The sequence below is a fragment of the Sciurus carolinensis genome, chromosome 4 (assembly GCF_902686445.1).
Source record: "Sciurus carolinensis chromosome 4, mSciCar1.2, whole genome shotgun sequence".
Lineage (NCBI taxonomy): Eukaryota > Metazoa > Chordata > Mammalia > Rodentia > Sciuridae > Sciurus > Sciurus carolinensis.
In genome coordinates, this window is record NC_062216.1 from 114,196,438 (window position 1) to 114,218,920 (window position 22,483).

The following is a 22,483-nucleotide window of genomic DNA, read 5'->3' on the forward strand; positions in this document are numbered from 1 at the left end:
CAATGGACCTTTATATGTGGTGCTGAGAATCAAACCCAGTGCCTCACACGTGCTAGGCAAGGCAAGCACTATACTACTGCACTATAACCCCAGCCCAAATTCCATATTTTTCACATGAAGAAATAAGACTAATAATGTTTGAGTTCCTGTAACCACTTGATCTTATAACCCAGATAACTTCCAACTTTTGCTTTAGATAAGCACATACCAACACATGTTTTGTGTTCCCATTAGAATGTGATCATGAAAGCAGGGCTTTATTTCTCCTTTTCACTCTCTTCAATACCTAAAGCTTAGTGAGTAAATATATGTTGACTATCTAAATATGCCTGTGAATTACCTTCAGTGAACTTGGATAGGAAGAGAAAAGTCCTCAATATCTGATGTCCTTCATGAATACAATCAAACTTCTGAACAGTGAGTCTAAGACCCTGCTGCACTTTATGACTTGAAATGTGGGAATATTTTCAGTATTTTGAGAAAATATAATGTTGGCAAATTGGAATATCTTCAAACCTGTTAGAAATAGGAAGCTTGAGGTTTCTTTTATTCCTTAAAACCAGGCTAGAGACCACATGTTTCAGAATCTGTAAGCATGAAGATTCTACATTTCCCATGTCCCACATAACTTGTCTTTTAGGTCTCAAACTCTGTGCTATCAGAACCTGAAAGTGTGTTTTCCCTGTTGGGATGGAGTTTGTAAAATTGTATAGTAGGCTAGAGGTAAAACACTGCAAAGAGGTAAGCAGTGTGATTCAGTGACTGAGAAGATTGAGAAATACCCAACTCCAAACAAAGAGATTGTATGGTGTCAGGGAGGTTTGATTGAACTTTGATGTGACTAGAGAATTTAAAACAGTCTATTATATCCTGACTTTTTTGGAAGGTTAATAAACATGTTCAAGGTCTTGAAGAGGGTCCCAGAACAAGAATGGGTAGTGTTTATCTAACATAGCCAAAGTTTTTGTAGGAATGCACATTTTACTTTACTGTGGAGTAGGTTTTACCAGGGCTTGGATATGAAATGCTCTGAAACTTTGGTATCTAATCAAACTCATTCCAATCAATAACAGCTCACTCAGTTTTCCGAGAGTGCTGGCACATCATGACCAAAGTTGAGAAGCAGGAGACAGGGAAAAAAAGGCTGTCTTTTTTGTGCTACACAGATTGAGAGAGGAGAGAGCTATCTAAACAGGTCATGAAGGCACATACCTGTTATCCCAGCAATTTGGAGGATTTCAAGTTCAGGGCAATTGAGTGAGACACTCTCTCAAAAATAATAAAGGACTTGGAGTATGTGTAGTTCAGTGGTAAAGCATCCCTGGGTTCAATCCCCAATATCCAAAAAAAAAAAATCTAAACCTCAGGGACCTTGCATGGAGGGTCCATTCATGCCAGCTTTGGCAGCTCTACTGGCCACCAGGGAGTGTGGGATTCCTCAGATCATCCATTGCCCCTGACTCTGTAAAGGGGGATGAAAATGGGTAGATCTCCAAACTGCTCAAGCTCAAATTTTGTGTGTACCTGAAATGAGTTTGGCAGCATTCCCTCCCCACCCCCAGCAATCAGTGCCCTAGGAACGCTCAACTTCATTGCCCAGGTCCCTCAAGAAAGAAAACACAATGGAAAGCTATTTCTGCAGAACTTTTTATAGACCAAAGTCTATATTAGAGGTGGAGGTTGGAGGCCAGTAAGCTAAACCCCTCCCCTGACCTAAAGACAAGCCTCATTTTCATTCCCATTCCCTGTTTTTGTTTGTTTGTTTGCAGTGCAGAGGATTAAACCCAGGACTTTGCACATGCTAAGCATCCTATGCAAGCAAACAAACCCTCTACCACTGAGCTGCAGACACTGAGCTGAGTCCCCAGTCAAGGCAAGCCTCTTTAAACACAACTTGAAGCTTCCAAATGCCAGGGTTCCCCCTTTCTTCTTTAGTTCTAGAAAACTCAGTGTCTTTTGGATCTTGAGGTTCCCTTTATCAGAAGGGAAAGAGGGAAATCCCCATTATCAGTCCCCATCTCCTCTGAGCCAGCTCACTCCGTGGCCTCCATCTTGGTCCCCCGGGGCACCAAAAAGATGGCCCCATCTGCAGCCTGTTGCAGAGCGTACTCATCAGGGGAGTAGCTGTTGCCAGATTCATCCCTAAGGTGCTGGAAAATGTCACAATACAGCTCTGCCAGCTGTTGGCGCATGACCTCCAGGGTACGGTCTGCCTCTCCCCGGGCCCTGAGAAGCCTTTCCCTCTCATTGCCCAGCCGCTCCAGCTCTCGTTCCAACTGCACAATGGTTTCCAGCTTTCTCTTACGACAGTTCTGGGCAGCCACCTTGTTCTTGCCCCGACGACGGATGTCCCGAACTAGTGCCAGCTGGCTCTCAGTCAGTGGGTACCGTGCCAACAGCTCATTAAAGTCATCTACCGGCAAGTTGACAATCTTGTCCGTAGGGAAGGGAATCTTCATGGCCAGGGCCCGTCGCTCATCCCGACTTCCTGCCTCCCCCCGTGCAGTAGGTTTAGGGCGCACAGGGCCTGAGGAGGGCTCTATGGCCATAGGGGTATCAGCAGGTGGTAAAGCATAGTTGGGGTGGGCCAAAGAGTTGGACATAAGTGAGTAAGGGTACTCCACTGGATACATCTCTACATACTCATTCCGCCGCCGACCAGCCTCTGTCCCCTCCAGCTCAAGAGATTCAGCATCACTGTAGTTGAGGGATAATCCCGAGTCTGATTCTGGGTCCTCTTGGGGCTTGGGTGGCCCTGTTGGCAGCCCAATGTCCAGAAGAGTTAAGGGGTCTGGGAGGGGCTCACTGAGCAAGCCTGAGAGGGTCAGTGGCTTAGAGACTGGAATGGCCATGTTGCCGTAGGAGTATGGGGGGTCTTCTGGAACATGAGTCGCGGATGTTGGGAGCTCATAAGGTGGTGGAGGAAGTGGAAAACCGGCATCTGGGTGGATTGAGCAGGGACAGTAGGTTGGGGGTGGTGGAGGTCCAGGGAATGGGGCTGGGGCTTGGGGTTCAAAGGATGGTTCACCTGGAGCATTTAGACCCTGCAAGGAAAGAGAAAAGAGTTTGGAGACAGGCTACCAAAAAGAAGCCAGTCCTATCTCAGAATCAAATGGGGTCCTTCCAAAAGACCCAATGAGCAGTAACAAGAGGACAGAAATGTACCCCAAATTGGAAGCTTCTTGCAAAGTAGTGATGCAACCATTCCAAGAAGAAAGCACCATAAGCAAGAATAGAGGTCACTGGGGTCAGACTTCAGAGAAGGCCACCTAACATTGAAACAATTATAGAACCTCCTCCTCAAGAGAAGCTCTTACTGGATTAAAATGGTTCCTGCTCCATTATTTCCTTCAGGAAGGCAAGTTACTGTTAGCTAAGATGACCCCTCAGAACCCCATTCTGCTGTGGTAACCTAGGGTCAAAGGGTCAAGTTCAGTCCCTAGACATGCTCTGGGTGCCAGCAGAGGGAGCTGTTGTGTGGAAGGAGGGCCTAGGGCAGATCCTGAAGGTGCCAGGCCTGGTGGCTAGGGAAGGAAAAGGGCAGGCACAGAGCCAGACTGGGGGCTAAGAAGCACCTTGGGAGCCTGCACAAGCGCTACCCTCTAACTCTTCAGTCCCTCTGTCTCTGCCCAGGTGCAGCAAGGAGAGAACATGCTGGAAACAAGGCCCCCAACCCACGTAGGGGAGCCACCCTGCTCCAACTCAGCTGGGGACAAAGGCATCATTGTTAGGCCAACAGACACCCCTTTGTCCAACTTGTAGGAGGAGAGGACCCCGGCATAGTCTGACTCCCCTTCCTGAGGCCCCTGAACGACTGCTCTGCTACCTGGGGGAAAGGGGCCCTGTTGCTAAGGGCAGGGGGAGGAAATAAGGGAAGATGAGCAGGATTGGAGGAGAGGGAGGTTAGAGAAGGTGAGAAAGGGAGGGCAGAAAAGGAGAGAGGGTACAGAGAGGTGAGCAGTCGGTTTCTGAGGGGCCTCCACCCTAATCAGACACTTCCCTCCCCACCACCCCGACCTGTCATCCATGCTCCCTTCTCCCCACTGTCCCTAGATGTTTCCATCCACATCTCCCATTCTCCAGAATTAGCAACATCGCCAGCCTGAGGCCTGCTCCCTCCACCCCTGCCCCAGTTCTCCCCTCCTGCTCACCTGCAGCTCAGCAATGGACATGATCTCTTGCCAAGTCAGTTCCATCTCGCCCAGCTCCACAGTGGGCAGCTGTGTCACCCTGTTCCTGCTCTGCTGGGGAGGACACGGGGGCATCCTACTGGGCCAGGGTCTGGTCCAGGTTCCCCCAAAGCCCAAAGGGCCCCAGCAACCTGTGTGGAAGAAAGAGAGGCATTAGAGCAGCTTCTGCTAGGGCCAGCAAGTTTGTCCTTTCTCTGTGGCGGTGTTCCCTCCAGCTTTACCTGAGGGGAGGGAGACCTTGCCTCCTCAGGTGGTTGATGATGCTAGACTCATCAACCACCTCCTTAGGCTGGAAAGTCCTTTTGTGTATTGTGGTCTTCCTCTCAGCTACCATGGCCATGGTCAGTTCCCTTAGGAGCACAGTAAACTTTTACCTTATTTTCAAACAAGGTGCTTTCTCCTTGCCCTACTTCTTACTCTCCAAAATTCTATTCCTGGTCAGAGACAGGGTCAGATCTTCTGAATCTTTTAAACTTGGTCTGGTTTTCCATTTGGGTAAGAAATATCAGGAGTCACCCCAGCTTTCCTCCTGTGTCTTCAGTTTTAGGATCTCAGCCTTTTCTTCCCAAGATGACAGTGAGTGGGGATCCCCAAGGAGTGTGTTTGGGAAGTGCAGACAGCCCCTCCCCTTCTCTGAGATAGGGCCCAGGCCTGGTGGCTGATAGCAGCCCTGCCCTCTCCTCCTATCCTGACCCTGGGCTCCCCTGCCTGGGCCAGATAAGAGGTTTATCAGCCACAGGCAGCAGAGGCAAAAAAGGAATGGGCTCTGGAGACACTGGACCTCTTCCCTGTGTTCCCACAGGGTCATCTTGGCCATACCCCAACTCACATAGACAGGGGTCTTTCCTCTTCCATGTAAATATGACAAGCATAGCAAAGACTTACTAAGTACTTGTCAGAACTGTTCTAAGCCAAGCATGTTGGTGCACTCCCTTAATCCCAGCAAATTGGGAGACTTCAGCCTTCAGCAGGAGGATCACAAATTCAAGGCCAGCCCCATCATCTTAGTGAGACCCTTGGTGACTGAGCAAGACCCTGTCTCAAAAAAAAAAAAAAAAAAAGAAAAAGAAAAGAAGAAAAAGAAAGAAAGAAAAAGAACTATTTCAATGCTTTACAAGCATTATTAATTTATAAGATTGATTTTCACAGCTAGGTGCAGAGGTGCACACCTGAAATCCCTGTGACTAGGGAAGCTGAGGCAGGAGGATTGCAACAACTTAGCAAGACTCTGTCTCAAAATAAAACATTAAAAGAACTGGGGATGTAGCTCCATGTTAAAGAGTTCATGGGCTCAATCCCCCGTACGAAAAAAAAAAAAAAAAAGATTTCCACAGATCCTATAAGGTCTTTGACCCAAGCTGAAAAGTGGCAGGATGTGATCTGCTCACCTATAATGCCTCCCAGTTACCATTCCTGGGTCTCCATTCTCTGGCCTCTATTGGCAGTCTATCTCAGCCAGTTCTTTCTGTGGTGTCTCAGTCTCTTTTCTCTTCTGGCAATATCTCTTTATTTTTTTATATTTTGTTACCAGGGATTGAACCCAGGGGCACTTTACCACTAAGCTACATTTCCAGGCCTCCCAACATTTTTTTTTTTTTTTTTTTTGAGACACTAAATTGCTGAGAGTGACCTGAAACTTGCAATCCTCCTACCTCAGCCTCCTGAATTGCTGGTATTACAGGTAGGCACCACCATGCCCCACTGGGCAATATCTCTTTAGACCTTTGAGTACCACACTCCCTTCCACCCCCTATTCTTTCCTCATTTATAAAACTAGGGAGTTGGACAAGTTGAACTTGGAGGTAGGTCTCTTTCCGCTTGACAACTTAAAATTCTCAGTAAACTCTCATCCCTGTTTGTCTTCTCTCTGCCAGTCCCTTTCCTTGTCCTACCTTCCTAATCCCTGACACCTATTCTCCCTTCATCTTTTCACCCTGTCTTCAGCAAGAGATTCCGTGTAGCTTTGGCAGTGGTTTCCTGATCTCTTAGGGCCAGACACTGCGTGCCCACGCTGGAACCCCACCACCACCATATAAGTAAAGAAAAGCAGGCTAGCCATGAAGGACACTTATAGAAGGACAGAGGACAGGACTGGATAACCTCATATGTATAACACTGGACCAATCACCACAAGGATAGACCATCACAAATATTTAATATGAAATTTACTCTTGGACTTACCACAAAATTAGGGGCAAGTACAAATCATTCTTTTGAAAGAGGATCTCCCTGAACCTCGCCTCCCCACCTTGTTACAGTGCCATCCCCAGAGCTAGGAGTTGATGTAGGCACAGGCCCTTGACCAGTGGGCAGAGTGGGTGGGGTGTTTATGTCTGTCCAGGATGCCATTTCAACACCGGAAACCCACCCTCCCCCACCCAGGTTTGGCGGAAATTGCCCAAAGGCAAAGTGAATGGAGAAGGGGACTTGGAGGGTAGGGACAATGATTCTTGCCTCACAGTTCTTCACCCACCTCACTCCTCCTTTGTCTCTCCTTCTGTCTTCCTGGATGAGTCTAAGGTGCAGTACAAAGATTCTGCCCTAGGAGGCAGGAGACCGGGTTCTTTGGCCTTCAAGATGCAGGACGTTGGACAAATTATCTCACATTCAGTCTCTTCCATCAGATGGAGACAAGACTGAAGACCTCATAGCTGAGAGGAAATAGACTGCATCTAGCTCTGGGAGTCACAGACTTTGTGTACCACATTCACCTGGGATACATGTAAAAAAAGATTCTGGAAAGCTCTTGAAAACCTTCAGGGTTGAATTCATAGTGCAGGAAATAGGAACCAGCCTTTTAACAAGTGCCTGATGATCATCATGCAACAGGCCAATTTTACCATGAGAAACACTAAAAGAGTCCATCTGTATGGATTTACAGGTAAGAACACAAAGCCAGAAAGGAGACCAGCAAATGTTGTCTATACTTCTTCTAGCTTCAAAACTTTGATCCAGGGGCTAGTGATATAGCTCAGTTGGTAAAGTGTTTGCCTAGCATGCCCAAGACCCTGGGTTCAATTCCCAGCACCACCAAAACAAAACAAAACTTGATCCAGGCATTTCCTCTCTGAGCCTAGATATATCAGTCCTTTCTTCTATTTTATTTTATTTTATTTTATTTTGAGACAGGGTCTTGCTAAGTTTCCAAGGCTGGCCTCAAACCTGTCATCCTCTCTCCTCAGGCTCCTGAGCAACTGGGATTACAAGCATGTACCACCACACCTGGCCGTATCAACCCTTTCCAATGAAGACATGGAGCTTGGTCTCCACCCTCTTCCTCTAATAGGAAAATGAGAAAATTGGAAGAAGAACAGGGGGAGGCAGGAGACTGAGAGGAGTTGGAGACCTCTGGACCAGCATGAGCCAGCTGTCTGGTGAAGCAACAGGGTTGCTTCTCCAGGCTACAGGGGAATTGGGAGCCTGATGTTCCCAAAAACTCAAGAATGAGTGATGATCTTTATAACAACAATAGGCTTTTGGGGTCCTGGGAGCCTGCCTTTCAGAGGATCAGCAAGTTGGCAGCTAGTGGATAGATCTCTGAGGAGGGTGTAGTCAGAACTGAATCAAAGAGAATGGCCATAAGGAATGCAGACACAGCTTGGTGTGGTGGCACAAGCCTGTAATCCCAGCAGCTTGGGAGGCTGAGGCAGGAGGATCGTGAGTTCAAAGACAGCATTAGCAATTTAGCAAGGCCCTAAGTAACTCAGCGAGACCCTGTCTCAAAATAAAATCTTAAAAAGGACTGGGATGTGGCTCAGTGGTTAAGCACCCCTGGGTTCAATCCTGGTACCAAAAAAAAAAAAAAAAAAGGAAATACTGGTAAAGTGGAGTGGACTTCCCTGTATCCCTTTTCTTTTGTAACAAGCAGCTCTAATCTTGAAGTCACACACCATTTTACTCCACTCCTCTTATTACTCAACATTATGGATCAGGTAGAAATGGAGCCATCATCAGAGACTAAAATCCATCCTCCTAACTCTCCAGATGGTCTCCCAGTCAGAAGATTTTTTTTTTTTTTTTTGCAGTGTTGAGAATTGAATCCAGTTCTTATACATGCTAAGTAAGGCTCTAACACTGAGCTATACCCCAACCCCTAGGAAGATCATATCACAGTCCCAAAATACTCACAGAATGATAAGGGACTTTTGCTCAGGGTTACAGAATCATTTGGAGAAGGATGCTGGGTAGAGGAAGACATTTGGCCCCCACTGCTGTCCCAGGGCTCTTTGACAAGGGGGTATGATAGAGAGAGGGTCCCTGTTCTAAGGCTTATTAGCCTACCCCCACTTCTCCAGGTGTCGATACAGGAGAAGGATGGGGAAGGATCAGTAAAACTTGGAGTGTGGGTTGGCAGGTGACCAACTTAGTTAAAAATATTAGGAAGAACTTCCAAAGAGCGAGAGGCACACAGAGACAAGATAGAGAAACTAATGGTGTGAAGGAAAAGGGAAGAGAGATTTGGGCAGAGTGAGCTCAGTCCTCTGGGGACATACATGACTCAAACATGTATATGGGAACAAGGGAGAGAGGGGGACAGGTTTCTGCTATCTTGTCGTTCTATCCCTAGACCCCAAATTCCACTCCTTTGAGACCAATGACTAGAGACTCCAAGCCTCAGCAGATCAGAGCCCACTCCCATTCCCTTCCACCACATCCCCACTCCCAAGTAGCCAAGTTCCAGATGGAAGGAACCACACTATGATTGGGATGCCTTCCTCTCTGTTCCAGTGCCAGCTGATTTCGACTGTCACTGGGCCCAGAGGAGAGAAGGGGCGATGGGAGGCAAGAACCCAGCACCCTTCACTCGACTAAACACATCTTGCTGAAGCAACACTTCTCAGATGTCCAGATATCCAGTGTTTCCAAACCCGCCATTCACCCAGTCTTCCCAGCAGGCTGGACTGTGCAGCAGAATGAAACGTGTGGAGGAAAGGGTGTTACCATAACACAAACACCAAAAGGGTCTTCTGGTATCCCCAGGGCCGCCCACCAATTGAAAGGTTCCTTCTCGCTACTCGCCAGTCCCTCAGGAGTGCCTCTGAGGACCACTATGTGGTCGGCACCCACAGGCTCCCATCAGAAGGATCCCAGAACACCCAAGAAGCCATCTAGATCTTCTCCCAGAGGAGTTCCCAAAGATGTCAAATTCCTAAACCAGGGGCAGTCTGGGAAGGTCTCCTAGAAACACTCAGAAAGTTTTCTCCCTCCACCTCCTCCACCTCCCCAGCGTGCCCCTGGGGTTCTACTTAGAATCACTCCCCTCCCCCACCCCACCCTGCAGGCACCTGTGGCAGAATCCAAGCAGGGTGAGGCAAGAGATGAGGCTCCGGGTGTTGTCTCTGGGGAGGCTAGGTCAGAACTGACACCTCCTGGGCGAGGATCCCTGTTACCTCTGAGAACCGGCCAGGGCTGCGCCCCGCCCCCGGGCCATTGCCTGGCGTTGAGTGTGGAGGTTCCAACCCGCTGAGCGCAGGGAGTCCCGAAGCTGGCTGGAGCACCGGACTTGTCTCTGAAGCCCTCGGCCTGAGTTCTCAGTCCTTCCTCCAACCCTCCCCTTTCCCCGTGGCCCTCCTCTCCTCCTGCCCCTTCTGGCCAAGAGAGGAAACTTGAGCCCGGTGTGGTTTCTGCCCACACCCTGCCCCCGCCTTACTCCCAGCCCGCGGGGGCATGCAGGGCTTCAAGCCTCTCCCAGCCCTCCTTTTCAGCCCAGGAGTCCAGCCAGGTCTGCGTTTCTCCCATGCATACGATGAATTTCAACTTGATGGTCCACTCGAGAGTGACCTCTAAACTGTATGCAGGTTGGAATCTCCTTCCTCTGCCCCCGTGGCTCTCTTAGGGACAGGGAAACTGAGTCATAGCAAGGTGAAGGGCAGCTAAAGGTAAGGACCAGCAGTCTAGCTTCCCAGTTGTATGGGCAGGTGGGCATATAGAGCATAGCCTTCCGGCGTAGCCTTCGTTTAAGGAACACCTAGGCCCTGAGAACAGGGTTAGGGACCTATTTGGGGGAGGAGGGGCTGCTGCTGGCTGCTTTGATGTGTCCTTTCACCTGTAGACTTCTCCCTTTCCCCCTCAGCCTCAGATGTCCCGGGACAAAGGCTTCTTTCTTGGCCAGGTTTTTTGTTTTGTTTTGTTTTGCTTTGTTTTGTCAGTGTGTGAGGGGACTTGGGTGGAGGGCTGCCCAGCAAGGAGATTATTCACCTCCCATAAAGGAGCCCCCTGCCTGCCTCTGCTTCCTTTCTTCCAGGCAAGATATCCAAGCCACCTGGCAGCCACATACCTTGGACAGACCAGGGTGCATGTGCAGGTTATCAGATTCGTCCCCAAGCAGCCTACCTGTACCCGTAGAAGTCTCCCTCATTCCTGCTTTTGTCTTCAAGAGTTTGATCCAAGCTCCAGGCCAAACAGATCTCTCATTAGGAGGAGAAATCCTTCTTCCTCCCAATTTTGAGTAGTTTTCAGCTGTAAGGAAAATCCTTCATGTCTAGCTTCAGTACTTAGAGCTGCAGCTTACACTTGTGATTGAACCCAGGGGAACTTAACCAAGAGCCACATCTCCAGCCTTGTCCAATTTGAAACAGAGTTTTGCTAAGTTGCTTAGGGCCTGGCTAAATGGCTGAATTGCTGAGGCTGACTTTGAACTTGGAATTCTCCCTCAGCCTCCAGAGGTGCTGGGATTACAGGCATGCACCACCACAGTCAGCCACTTTTTCTCTGTTTTTCTTCTCATGATGTTCAAGTTAAATTGGAAACATTTGAAGACTGGGGAAGCAGACAGGTGCCACTCCAAGGTAGGGCTGGCGTTCAGCCAACACATTCTGATAAGATTGTGTTCTCTGTGAAAATAATGGAAAATATTCTGTCCCAGTTGATAAACAACAGCTGCTGTGAGCCCTCCAAAGTTTCCTTCGGCATTACACCACTACCTTAGCCACCCCAGTAGTCTCCTAAGACCCCCACAACCCAGCAATATAACCAAGCAAGGAGAAAAGAAATATTGATACCTCAAGGAGCCTCATGAGCAAGCTTGCCTTGCTGGGATTAATCAATGCCCATGCCAAACCCATAGCTAAGTGCTTTGAATTCCATCTCTATCCCAGCAGATCATGACTGTGCATGCATGATTTGTGTAGGACAGAAGGCAATCCAAATGACTTCATTATATATTACATGTGGGCTCAGAATCCCTTGACTGGGGCTTGAATCTGGGTCACATACATGGGCATTCAGGTACAACTCCCTCCCTTACATATTTACTTGAACCCCTCATAGGGGATGAGGAATGGTGATATCATGCTTGTGGCTGATTATACGATGATATCAGGTTACAGATAGTCCACAAACATTTATTGAATGAGAACTACCAGTTTAGGACAAGGCATTGCAGATACAACTATAGATAACACAGCCTTATCATTCATTCATTCATTCATTTAACAAATACCTGTTGAGTGCCTACTATGTTTTACATTCCAGACACACAAAGATAAATAAGACATGGTCTATATCCTCACCGTGTAGTTGAGGAATCACATTTATAAAGGTCTATCTAAAATGTTGTGAAGTGGAAGAGGAAAAAAATTCTACCTGGTGATATTCAGAGAAGGCTTCACAGATGAGATTGATAGTTGAGGGAGGTTGTGGTAAAAAAGAAGTGTGTGAGGGCCTGAGGTTGATATCCCTAGCACTGCAAAGAAAAAACAGAAAGAAAAGAAAAAACAGAAAGAAAAGAAAAGGAAAATACACCTGAAAATTGTAACTGGGGCTGAATTGTAAAGTTAAGCTATGGAGAGTCTATTCTATTCTATAAGCAATAGGAATTCTTTGTTTTCTTTTTCGTACTGGGGATTGAACCCAGGGGCACTTAACCATTGAGCCACATCCCCAGCCCTCTTTAATTTTAAAAAATTTATTTATTTATTTATTTTTTTGAGACAGGGTCTTGCTAAGTTGCTGAGTCTGGCTTTGAACTTGCAACCCTCCTGCCTCAACCTTCCAAGAAATTTTTAATTTATTTTATTTTATTTTATTTATTTATTTATTTTTTATTTTTACTGGGGTTGGATCCAGGGTTAATACTTTAATACTGAGCTACATCCCCAGCTCTTTATTTTTTTAATTTTGAGACAGGGTCTTGCTAAGTTGCTGATGGTTTCACTAAATTGCTAAGGGTCTTGCTAGGTTGCTGAGACTGGTCTTGAACTTGTGCTCCTCCTGCCTTAGCCTCTGGGATCACTAGGATTACAGACATGCAACACACCCAGCAGGAAAAGGGATTCATAGAAGTGTTTAGAGTCCTTTACTACTTACTTGTAGGGACAGAGGTAGTAGGTGAGCTAAGTGCAGACAGCCTTCACTTAGGCAGCTGGCTAGGGAAGGTGTCTCTCCCACCTCCCAAAATCCCCTCCTACAGGAGGAAGCCTTTTCCACGCTTCCAGGCTATGTCCTACATCCCCAGCACCCTTTCCAGACCTCAGGGGGAAGAATCAGTCCTTTAGCCCCCTCCTCTCAGATTCCTAAAGTTCAGAGGCAAGACCCTTTTACCTTAAGTCTCCTTTGCTCAATTTACAACTTTCAAGGAAATAGGTGAATGCTGGCTTGACGGTTTGGTTTGTGCCTGGGGCTCAGCAAGGCAGTGATGCCTAAGACATTCCTATACCCAAAATTCTTCCACTTCAACAAAGGTAGCAGAGACAGAATACAGAAAAAAATGTGGCCACATAGCTTTACTATCCTCTCATTCTTCACCTATGCTGCTCACCAACCCCTAAAAGGTTAAATTGTTACCACCTCTGGTCAACCCACCCCCACCCCCACCCTCACCCCTACAATGTGTGTGCACACCACCATCAGCATCAGGTCAAGCCACAAGCAATGTTGCCAAACACTCCACTGGCTTATGCAACCAGCTTCCCGAGAAGAGAAGGGCGCGGTGGGTAGAGGTGGAACCAGGGGAGGGCCATGGGTCCCAGAGGGAGCTGGCTGCCCTGCCTGCTTGCCTACTGGTCTGACCACAGTGGCCCCAGAGGGCGGGGATAACACTGGCCCTTTATCAGTGCCCCACAGGGTTGCACCCGCCACCCCCTGGCTTCCTCTCTCAACAGACGGAAAGGGGAGGCAGCCACAGGGGGCAAGGGGAGGGCTGGGCGTTATCCTAGGCAACAGAGTCGGGCGGTTACCCCGGATGGGGGAGGTGGTGAAGGACTGGGACCAGGGAATAGTGAGGCCTCGCTTACTAAAGGGGGAATGGTATAAACTGAGGCCCAGATGGTGAAGCCAGATCTCGTGAGCCATCCACTCAGTTTTCCTTGTGTTCTAGTTTGGGTAAGGATAGATTTTTTTTTTTTTTTTTTTTAAGTTTTTTGAGGAGCCAGGCGCAGTGGTGCATGCCTGAAATCCCACCAGCTCAGGAGGCTGAGGCAGAAGGATTGAAAGTTCAAGGCCAGCCTTAGCAACTTAGCGAGGCAATTTAGTAAGACCCTGTCTCAAAATAAAAAATAAAAAGGGCTAGGGATGTGACTCAGTGGTTAAGCGCCCCTGGGTTCAATACCAAAAATTTTTTTAAAAAGTCTTTAAGGAGGTTCCTTCCTTTGATAAGAACTCCTTTTTTTGTGTGTGTGGTGCTGGGGATTAAACCCAGGGCCTTATGCATTGCCAGGCAAGCACTCTACCAGCTGAGCTACATCCCCAGCCCTGATAAGAACTCTTGTAAGGATTGACTCAGGAAGTGAGGGAGACTGAGCTCCACTCTCAAGCCAAAAGGGAATTGTATAGGACCAAGGCTCCTAGATCCTAGCATCTATACCCAGCAAGATATATGAGTCTAGCCAGGCATAGTGATGCATGCCTGTAATCCCAGCAACTCAGGTGGCTAAGGCAGGAGGATCCAAGTTCAAAGCCAGCTTCAGCAACTTAGTGAGGCCCTAAGCAACTCAGCAAGACCCTGTCTCTAATAAAATATTAAAAAGGGCTGGGGATGTGGTTTGGTGGTTAAGCCCCACTGGGTTCAATCCCTGGTACCAAAAAAAAAAAAAAAAAAAAAAAGATGAATCTAGAATATCCTGAAAGAAATAAACCCTGGGGCTTAATTATAAATCTAGAAAGACCTGGGGATATAGGTCAGTGGTAGAGCATTTACTGAGCAGACGCAAGACCCTGGATTCCATCCCCAGCGCTCTAGACAAAACAATCTAGAAAGAGAAATAGGGTCCATGGTGTATAGTAGAATGAGGACTAGATCTTAAATCAATCCGTCTCTTTCTCTCTCTCTCTCTCTCTCTCTCTCTCGCCCCCCCAACCCCTCCCTCTCTCTCTTTCTCCTTTTGGGATCCTGACTCTTAAGACCCAGGCTTGGGTCCTGGCATTTATTGGCTGTGCGGCCTTGGGCAACCCATTCTTTCTTTCTTCCTTTTTTTTTAATTTTTGGTGTGTGTGTGTGTGGTACTGGACATCAAGTCCATGGCCATACATGTGTTAGGCAAACACTTTCTCTGAGCTACATTTTTATTTTTTATTTTAATACAGGGTCTGCTTAGTTGTTGAGGGCCTTGCTAAATTGCTGAGGCTGACCTTAAATTTGCAATCCTCTTGCCTCAGCCTCCAGAATGGCTGGGATTATAGGTCTACCACCTCTGGCCCAACTCCACCAATTTTTTTTTTTTTCTTTCTTTCTTTTTTAGTTGTAGATGGACACAGGATCTTTATTTTATTTATTTTTTTTTTAATGTGGTGCTGAAGATCGAACCCAGTGCCTCACACATGTGAGGAAAGTGCTCTACACTGAGCTACAATCCCAACCCAGAACTCCATTGTTTTGCATTTTAGTTCCTCAACTGCAAAATGAAGATAATGACCATAATACCTACTTAGTGGTATTGATAACTGGAATCAATCTTTTTTTTTTTTTTTTTTTTTTGGGTGCTGGGGATCGAACCCAGGGCCTTGTGCTTACAAGGCAAGCACTCTACCGACTGAGCTATCTCCCAGCCCCCTGGAATTAATCTTAAAGTGAGTATGGGGTTCAGGCCTCTCTCAAGTAATAGAGTGCTTGCCTAGCATGTCAAAGGACCTAGGGTTCAATCCCCAGCAACCCTAAAATGAAATAAAAATACAATGAGTCCTGTTACCATTAGGAGATGAACGCTTAGGTACCTGGAGGCAAGAGTCTTCTGGGGTTTGAGGAACTGAGAACACCTTATCTGGAGGCCAGACTCTGGTGGAGAGATGCTTTGGTAGGACTGAATCCACTGGGCAGGTTGATTCTAGGACTAGGTGTTGGTGGCTAGACTTCCAGAAATTAGCCCTTAGGCCAGGGCTCTTCCATCCCAGCATTGTCAGGCTGGGCTGGTGCTAGCCACCCAGTGGGCACATTGCCAATCCTGTGGGCTTCAGTCACCTTCCAGGAACCTCAGAACCCCTACCCCACCCCACTGTTGAAATGCCCTGCAGTGGGCGGAGCTGTCTAGGAAGTCCCGCCCTCAGAGGATGGAAGGTCAGTTGCCAGGCTATTTACTTACCCCTTTTCACAGGATCTTACTTGTTCCAGCATCCTGTGTGCGCCTGCTGCTTCTCTCTGCACAGAATACCCTCCTTGGCTCTTTCTACAATCTGAGTAGAAGAGAGATCTGGATTCGAGTTTCAGCTCAACACTTAGCAGTGTGGACTTGGGCAAATTATTGAACTTTCTTGAATGTAGATTTTACCTTGGTAAATGGAGAGAACAGCGCTTCTGTCACAGGATGTGTGGGATCAGATGAGGCAATGTACGTGCAGTGTTCACTATTGAAAGTACATTAATGTTAGTTCCCTTCTTATCTACTCTCCAAGGCCCAGTTCAAGTCAAGCTCTAGTTCCACAACACTTTTTCTGACTACTTTAGCACATATGCCTATTTCTCTTCTCTAATCTCTTTTATAGTTAACCTCATTTATTTAAATAGTTTCTAATCGAGGGTCTTTGTTTTTTTTTGCAGTACTGGAAATTGAACCCAGGGGTGCTCTAACACTGAGCTACATCTCCAGTCTTTTTTGTTTTTAATTTTAAGATAGGGTCTTGCTAAGTTACACAGACTGTTCCTCAATTTGTAATCTTCCTACCTCAGCCTCCTGTGGAGCTGGGATTATAAGCATGTGCCACCATGCCTGTCTAAATGTTTTCCTTTCTTTTTTCTTTTCTATTTATTTATTTATTTGAGACAGGGTCTCACTAAATTGCCCAGACTGATCACAAACTTGTAATCCTCTTGCCTCATCTTCCCAAGTAGCTGAGATTATAGGTGTGCACCTCTGTGTCCAGCCCAGCTAAATATTTTTTAATTGAACCATATGGTTTTGTGTTTTACTATATTATCCTGTAACAATGATGGTATAAACTGTATTGTATACTTGTCCCAGGCATCATAGAATAATGGGTGAAAGCATGCATTTCAGAGTCCAAAATGCCTGCACCCGAACTGTGGCTCTGACATTTATATTTTTTACGGAGGATTGAACCCAGGGGCACTTTACCACTGAGTTACATCTCCAGCCTTTTTTTTTTTTTGGTGCTGGGAATTGAACCCAGGGCCTTGTTCATGCGAGGCAAGCACTCTACCAACTGAGCTATATCCCCAGCCCCCTCCAGCCTTTTATTTATTTATTTATTTATTTGGTTCCAGGGATTGAACCCAGGGGTGCTTAACCACTGAGCCACATCACCAGACCCCTTCTTTTTTCCCCTTTTTTTAAGAAAAAAATTTTTTAGTCGATGATGGGCCAGGCCTTTAATTTATTTACATGCGGTGCTAAGAATTGAACCCAGTACCTCACACATGCTAGGCAAGCGCTCCACCACTGAGCCACAACCCCAGCCCTCCCCAGGCCTTTTATTTTTTATTTTGAGACAGGATCTCCCTAAGTTGCTGAGGCTGGCCTCCAACTTGTGATCCTCTTACCTTAGCACCCCCCCCCCATGTTACTGGGCTTACAGGTGTGTGTCACTGTGCCTGGATGACATTTACTTTGAGATCTCAGACAAATTCTTTAATTTCTGTTTGTTTTTGTTTTGTTGGTATGCTAGGGATTGAACCTAAGGCCTCAGCATGCCAGCCAGGCAAGTGCTCTACCACTGGGCCATATCCCCAGCACAATTTCTTTAATTTCTCTGAGCTTAATTTTATCCATCTGTAATTTGGGGATCATACCAATACTTATTTTAAATGTAAATGAAAAAATTAAATAAGTTTAAAAATGGTCAGATACATTAAATTCAGTAACTCAATACCTGGGATAGAAAGCACTGTCAAAAGGTACATATATGGTACAAATAGTCACTATTATTAAATTATTAAATAAATATTAGATATCAAATTATCATTATTCAGTTAAATTCTTATTAACTAATAAACTTTTTATGGGCAGGATTATAGTCTATTTTTTTAAAATATATATTAAGTGTCTAGTTCTGAGTATTACGTGTAGTTATTCATTCAACAAATATTTATAGAGTGTGTACTCAATTGCTATATTCAGAAGATACCAAGTAATTAAGGTGAGATCCTTGCCATTGGGCAATCACAGTCTAACGGAGCAGCCGCATGAATAAGCAAACAACTGGATATGACCAGTGACGTGTAAATGGCTAAATTAAGTTCTCTGAACCCAGGGACTCAGGAGGCTGAGATGGGAGGATCAAAAGTTAGAGAGGAGTCTCACATATAGCACATTGAGACACAGCTTGGGCAACTTAGTGGGACCCCCATCTGGGAAAAAAAAAAAAGAAAGAAAGTTCTTTGAGAACAAAGGATCAAAGGATAGGCAGCAACTAATGGATACAAAGATCCTAAAAAGGACTCCGGGAGGAGGTAAGTCTTTCAACCACTCTAAAAAAGTAATTGTCTTTTGTAGTTGTAGAGGGACAGAATGCTTTTATTTTATTTGTTTATTTTTATGTGGTGCTAAGGATTCAACCTAGTGTCTCACTCATACTAGGCAAGGGCTCTACCACTGAACTATAGCCCAGCCCCTTTCAACCACTCTTGAAGCAAAAAAGAGCCCAGATTTTCTTGGGAGAAAAATGGGAATCAACATTCCAGCTAGAAAAATCAATATATGTAAACAAACAGTTGTGGGAGACAAAGGTTTGATTTATAGTAGCATATAAGAGCCCGTTGTAAAATGAATTTTGGGTGGAGAGAAAATTTCCAGAGTTTTCCTGAGACAGCAGGTAGGTCATGGTGGCCAAGGCTCAAGGACCCCTCCCTTGCAAGAGTCTAGTTATCTGTCAAAGTTTTCAGCCCCCTCCCTTCAAGTATCTTGGAGCAGGTTGTGCTGACCCATCCCAGTTTTCCTGGGAGAACTCTGAGGGCTTTACTGAGTGACTTCCCATCTTGTGAATGACTACTTTGGCCAAAACTAACAAGGAGGGGTTCTCTTAACTGTGGTGGACCCAGGCTTCTTTGGTTCCTCAAAATTTCATGTACAGCACATTGAGACACAGGATAAGAGGTCATCTAATTTGGCATGGTGACTTGGGCCCCTTCCCAAATTCTCTCATATTTAAACTTCTTCCCCAAAAGACTGTCTCCAAACCAGGACCTTACACTCTCCCTGTTGGCAGTCCCTTTTTCTGTTCTTTGTGGTTGCAGTTAAAACCATCCCATAACCTGGTTGCTGCTGCCCCTGGCTATGTTTTGCCAAAGAATGAGACACCCACAAAGAGGAAGGTGTAGGGCTTCTAGCTTCATCTCCCCACAACAATCACCTTTCTTTTTCCAGAATGAGGATCTAGAAGAGACAGAGGCCTGTACTGAGGATTGGTAGAGAGCCAATCCTCTCTATCAGTCACCCAGTCAGAACAGGAAGAGCATACATCATTGCTCCTTTCTCTTCCGTGGGAGAAAAGGTGGAAAGAAGAAATAAGGGAAAAACAAGGATTGGAAAAGAAAAGGAAAACTGGGCAATTAATTCAATCTAGAGAAACCCATCTGAATGAGCCTGTGTCTCACAGTGCTTACCGTTGTTTTTTTCCTTTGGTGGTACTGGAGATTGAACCCAGGGCTGCTCTACCACTGCACTACATCCCCAGTGCCCAGTGCTTATTACTTTTTTTTTTTTTTTTAATTTTTAAAGACTGCTTTTTCTCTTTCTTTTTTTCTTTTTTCTTTCTTTCTTTTTTTTTTTAGTTATAGATAGATACATATTTTTATTTTATTTATTTTTATGTGGTGCTGAGGATCGAACCCAGTGCCTCACACCTGCTAGGCACTGAGCCACAAACCCCAGCCCATTTATGACTTTTTGAGACAGGATCTTACTAAATTGTCCAGGCTGACCTTGAATTTATAATCTTCCTGCCTTGGCCTCCTGAGTTGCTGGGATTACAGGTACACACCCGACACTCAGTTGGGGGGCCCAGGGCCTTGAGCACACTATGTGGGTGCTCTACCACTGAGCCCACAGCCCTTCTGTTTACATCTTATTTCTTTCCCATACCATATTACCCTTTTTCTACCCTAACACCCCTCCTCCCACCTCAGTGCCCCTCCTCCCACAATGAATTTTTTTTTTTTTTTTTTTGGTACCAGGAATTGAACCCAGGGGCACTCAGCCACTGAGCCACATCCCCAGCTCTTTTTATTTTTTATATTGAGACAGGGTTTTGCTAAGTTTCTGAGGGCTTTACTAAATTGCTGAGGTTGGTTTTGAACTTGGGATCCTCCTGCCTCAGCCTCCTGAGCCACTGAGATTACAGGCGCCCAGCTCCCATGATGGCTTCTAAACTATTGGTACTCTTTATTTTTATGTATATATGTATGTATATATTTATTTTTGCCAGGCTGGGGATCCATCCAGTTCCTTGAGCGTGCTAGGCAAGCTCTCTACCACTGATCTACACTCCTGGCCCATATTTTCTTTTCTTTTATTCCTTTTCTTTTTCTTTTACTGTGTGTGAGTGTGTGTATGTGAGAGGGAGAGAGAGAGAGGAGAGAGAGAGATAGATAGGAGAGAGAGATAGATACTGGAGATTGAACCCAGAAGTCCTTTGCTACTGAACTATATTCTCACCACTTTTTAAAAATTTTTTAAAATTTTGACAGTGTCTTGTGAAGTTGCTGAGGCTGCTCTCGAACTTTAGAGCTTCCTCCCTCTGCCTCCCCAGACAGTGGGATTACAAGCATGTGCCACCACACCTGGCCCTATTTTGTTTTCTTAAATCAGTCATTCATTTCCCTCTTCATATCCAGAACCATAAACTTGCAGGCACTTTTTTGCTCCTCTCCCCCTCCATCAAACTTCCCCAGGAAACATTTCTATTTAAACCCAATAATTCAGCTTCTCCTTGTCTATACCTGGGCAGCTAAACACTGATGGAGAAAAATCTCAGAATCTTGCTAACTAGTATCACTTTACACGTCCAAATTTACACGTCCAAAACTCAACATTGCAAACTAATGTTTTACTTCTCTAGCGAATTCTCTTTTCTACTGGATGCAATGACTGTTTCACACCTTTTCTCTTCTAAAATCTCTAACACCATCTCCACTTTCCTCTCAGCAGATGACCTTGCCTCACATTTCATTGATAAAATAGATACAATTAGCTGATACAAAATCCACTAGTTTATTTGTATCTATTCTCATATGCATGGCCTTCTACTTCATTAAGATGAAAGAAGGGGCTGGGGTTGTGGCTCAGAGGTAGAGCGCTTGCCCAGCATGTGTGAGTCACTGGGTTCAATCCTCTGCACCACATTAAAAATAAATAAATAAAACAAAAGTAAGAAAAAAAAAAAAAAAAGAAAGAAAGAAGTATACCAATTCCTAAGGCCATCCCTCTCAGATCGCTGAAGGGAGGAGCAAATTAGATTCCCCTGAGAGCACACTGCTAGTTCTGCTCCACAGCAATGTTGTTTTTTATACAGCTGACAACGTGTGATGGAGTTCTGAGGAAGGGTGACAAAGTCATTCAGAGGTTGGGCTGGATCTCAAGCAGCAGTCTAAAGAATTCATCCAGGGAACTGGCAGTGTAGCTCAGTGGTAGAACATTTGGTTAGCATGAATGAGGCCCTCCTGGGTTCAGTCTCCAACACTGAAATAAAGAAAAAAAGTTTGTTCAGGTAGTACTTCCAACTCATCCCTTCAGATGCAGGTAGCAGCAATATAACCCCACGAACATTCCTTTGTGGACTCAAGTTTCATCATAGCCCTATGTTAGGGAGCCACCTCTGATGCCTCAGAGACAAGCCAGCTGTTGTTACGTTGGAAAGGTGCTACCCTTCTTCTACTCTCTCCCCAAGATCTGCTTCACTGCCAGGAATACCCTTCTGAGACCCCAAGGCTCAGGGTGTTCTAACCAGCTGCACTGTGGTATGGATGTGCCCACAATTCCAGGCGGACAGCTGGAACTGCGTGTGCGTGCTTTGCTGTCTGCGATGACCACTGCTCATGCTGTTTCCCATTCGGCATTTCTGGAGTAGATCAGCCTATGATGGCTGTAGCGAGAGGTGGAGCAAGCCTGGGCTGGAGCTGAGGTGTGTGGAGCCTACCTGAGGTGAACTATGTGGCCCCTGGCAATTTTTTTTTTTCTTATTTCAAGACAATTTGAATTACTTTTTTGAGTCTCCAGTTCACTTTAGAATGGAAAAACAAAACTTAAAAAACTCCTCTTACTCTTTCTCTGAACACATGAAATAAGGCTCCATTCAACCCTGGGTTGATGTTAATGACAATAAATAGAAACTGCTGATTTAGCTGGGCTTGGTGCATGCCTGCAATCCCAGTGGCTGGGGAGGCTGAGGCAGTAGGATTGTAAATTTGAAGTCAGCCTCAGTGACTTAGTGAGACCCTGCTCAAAATTTAAAATAAAGGGGGATGGGCAGCTAGGGGTATAGTTCAGTGGTAAAGTCCAACTGGGTTCAATCCCAGGAACCACAAACACACAAACAAACAAAAAGAAACAGAAACATTGCTGATTTGTTTTCTGTAAGAAGATCCAGATCTTGGCTTGAACCCAGAGGTTCAATTTTGGTCAATTAATTCAACTCAAAAAACCCACTTACACTAGATGTGGTGGCACACCCCTGTAACCCTAGTGACTCAGGAGGCTGAGGCAGGAGGATTGCAAATTTGAGGCCAGCCTCAGTAATTTAGTGAGGCCTCAAGCAACTTTAATAAGACCTGTCCCAAAATTAAAAAAGAAATACAAAGGACTGAAGACTTAGTTCAGTGGTAAAGCGCCCCCTGGGTTCAATCCCCAATACAAAAAAAAAAAAAAAAGAAAGAAAAAGAAAAAAAAAAGGGAACTCACTTATGCTAACCA

The 22,483-nt window shown here is 45.8% G+C and overlaps 1 protein-coding gene across 8 annotated transcripts; it reads right to left on the bottom strand.

Moving 5' to 3' along the window:
• Positions 1 to 1,642: 1,642 nt before the first annotated feature.
• Positions 1,643 to 10,538, bottom strand: Nfe2 (nuclear factor, erythroid 2). 8 transcript variants are annotated; one of them, XM_047550051.1, is made up of 5 exons: positions 9,476 to 9,750; positions 6,664 to 6,901; positions 5,076 to 5,225; positions 4,152 to 4,321; positions 1,643 to 3,044 (listed from the first exon to the last, which is right to left on the bottom strand). In XM_047550051.1, exons 4-5 carry the CDS (start codon positions 4,263 to 4,265, stop codon positions 2,034 to 2,036), a joined length of 1,125 nt encoding a protein of 374 aa, XP_047406007.1. In that variant the 5' UTR covers positions 4,266 to 4,321; positions 5,076 to 5,225; positions 6,664 to 6,901; positions 9,476 to 9,750; the 3' UTR covers positions 1,643 to 2,033. The 8 variants fall into 8 exon arrangements, with proteins under 8 accessions (XP_047406007.1, XP_047406009.1, XP_047406010.1 ...); XM_047550053.1 differs by lacking the exons at positions 5,076 to 5,225; positions 9,476 to 9,750 and adding an exon at positions 10,524 to 10,538; XM_047550054.1 differs by lacking the exon at positions 5,076 to 5,225 and having other exon boundaries at positions 6,664 to 6,841; positions 9,581 to 9,750.
• Positions 10,539 to 22,483: the final 11,945 nt, after the last annotated feature.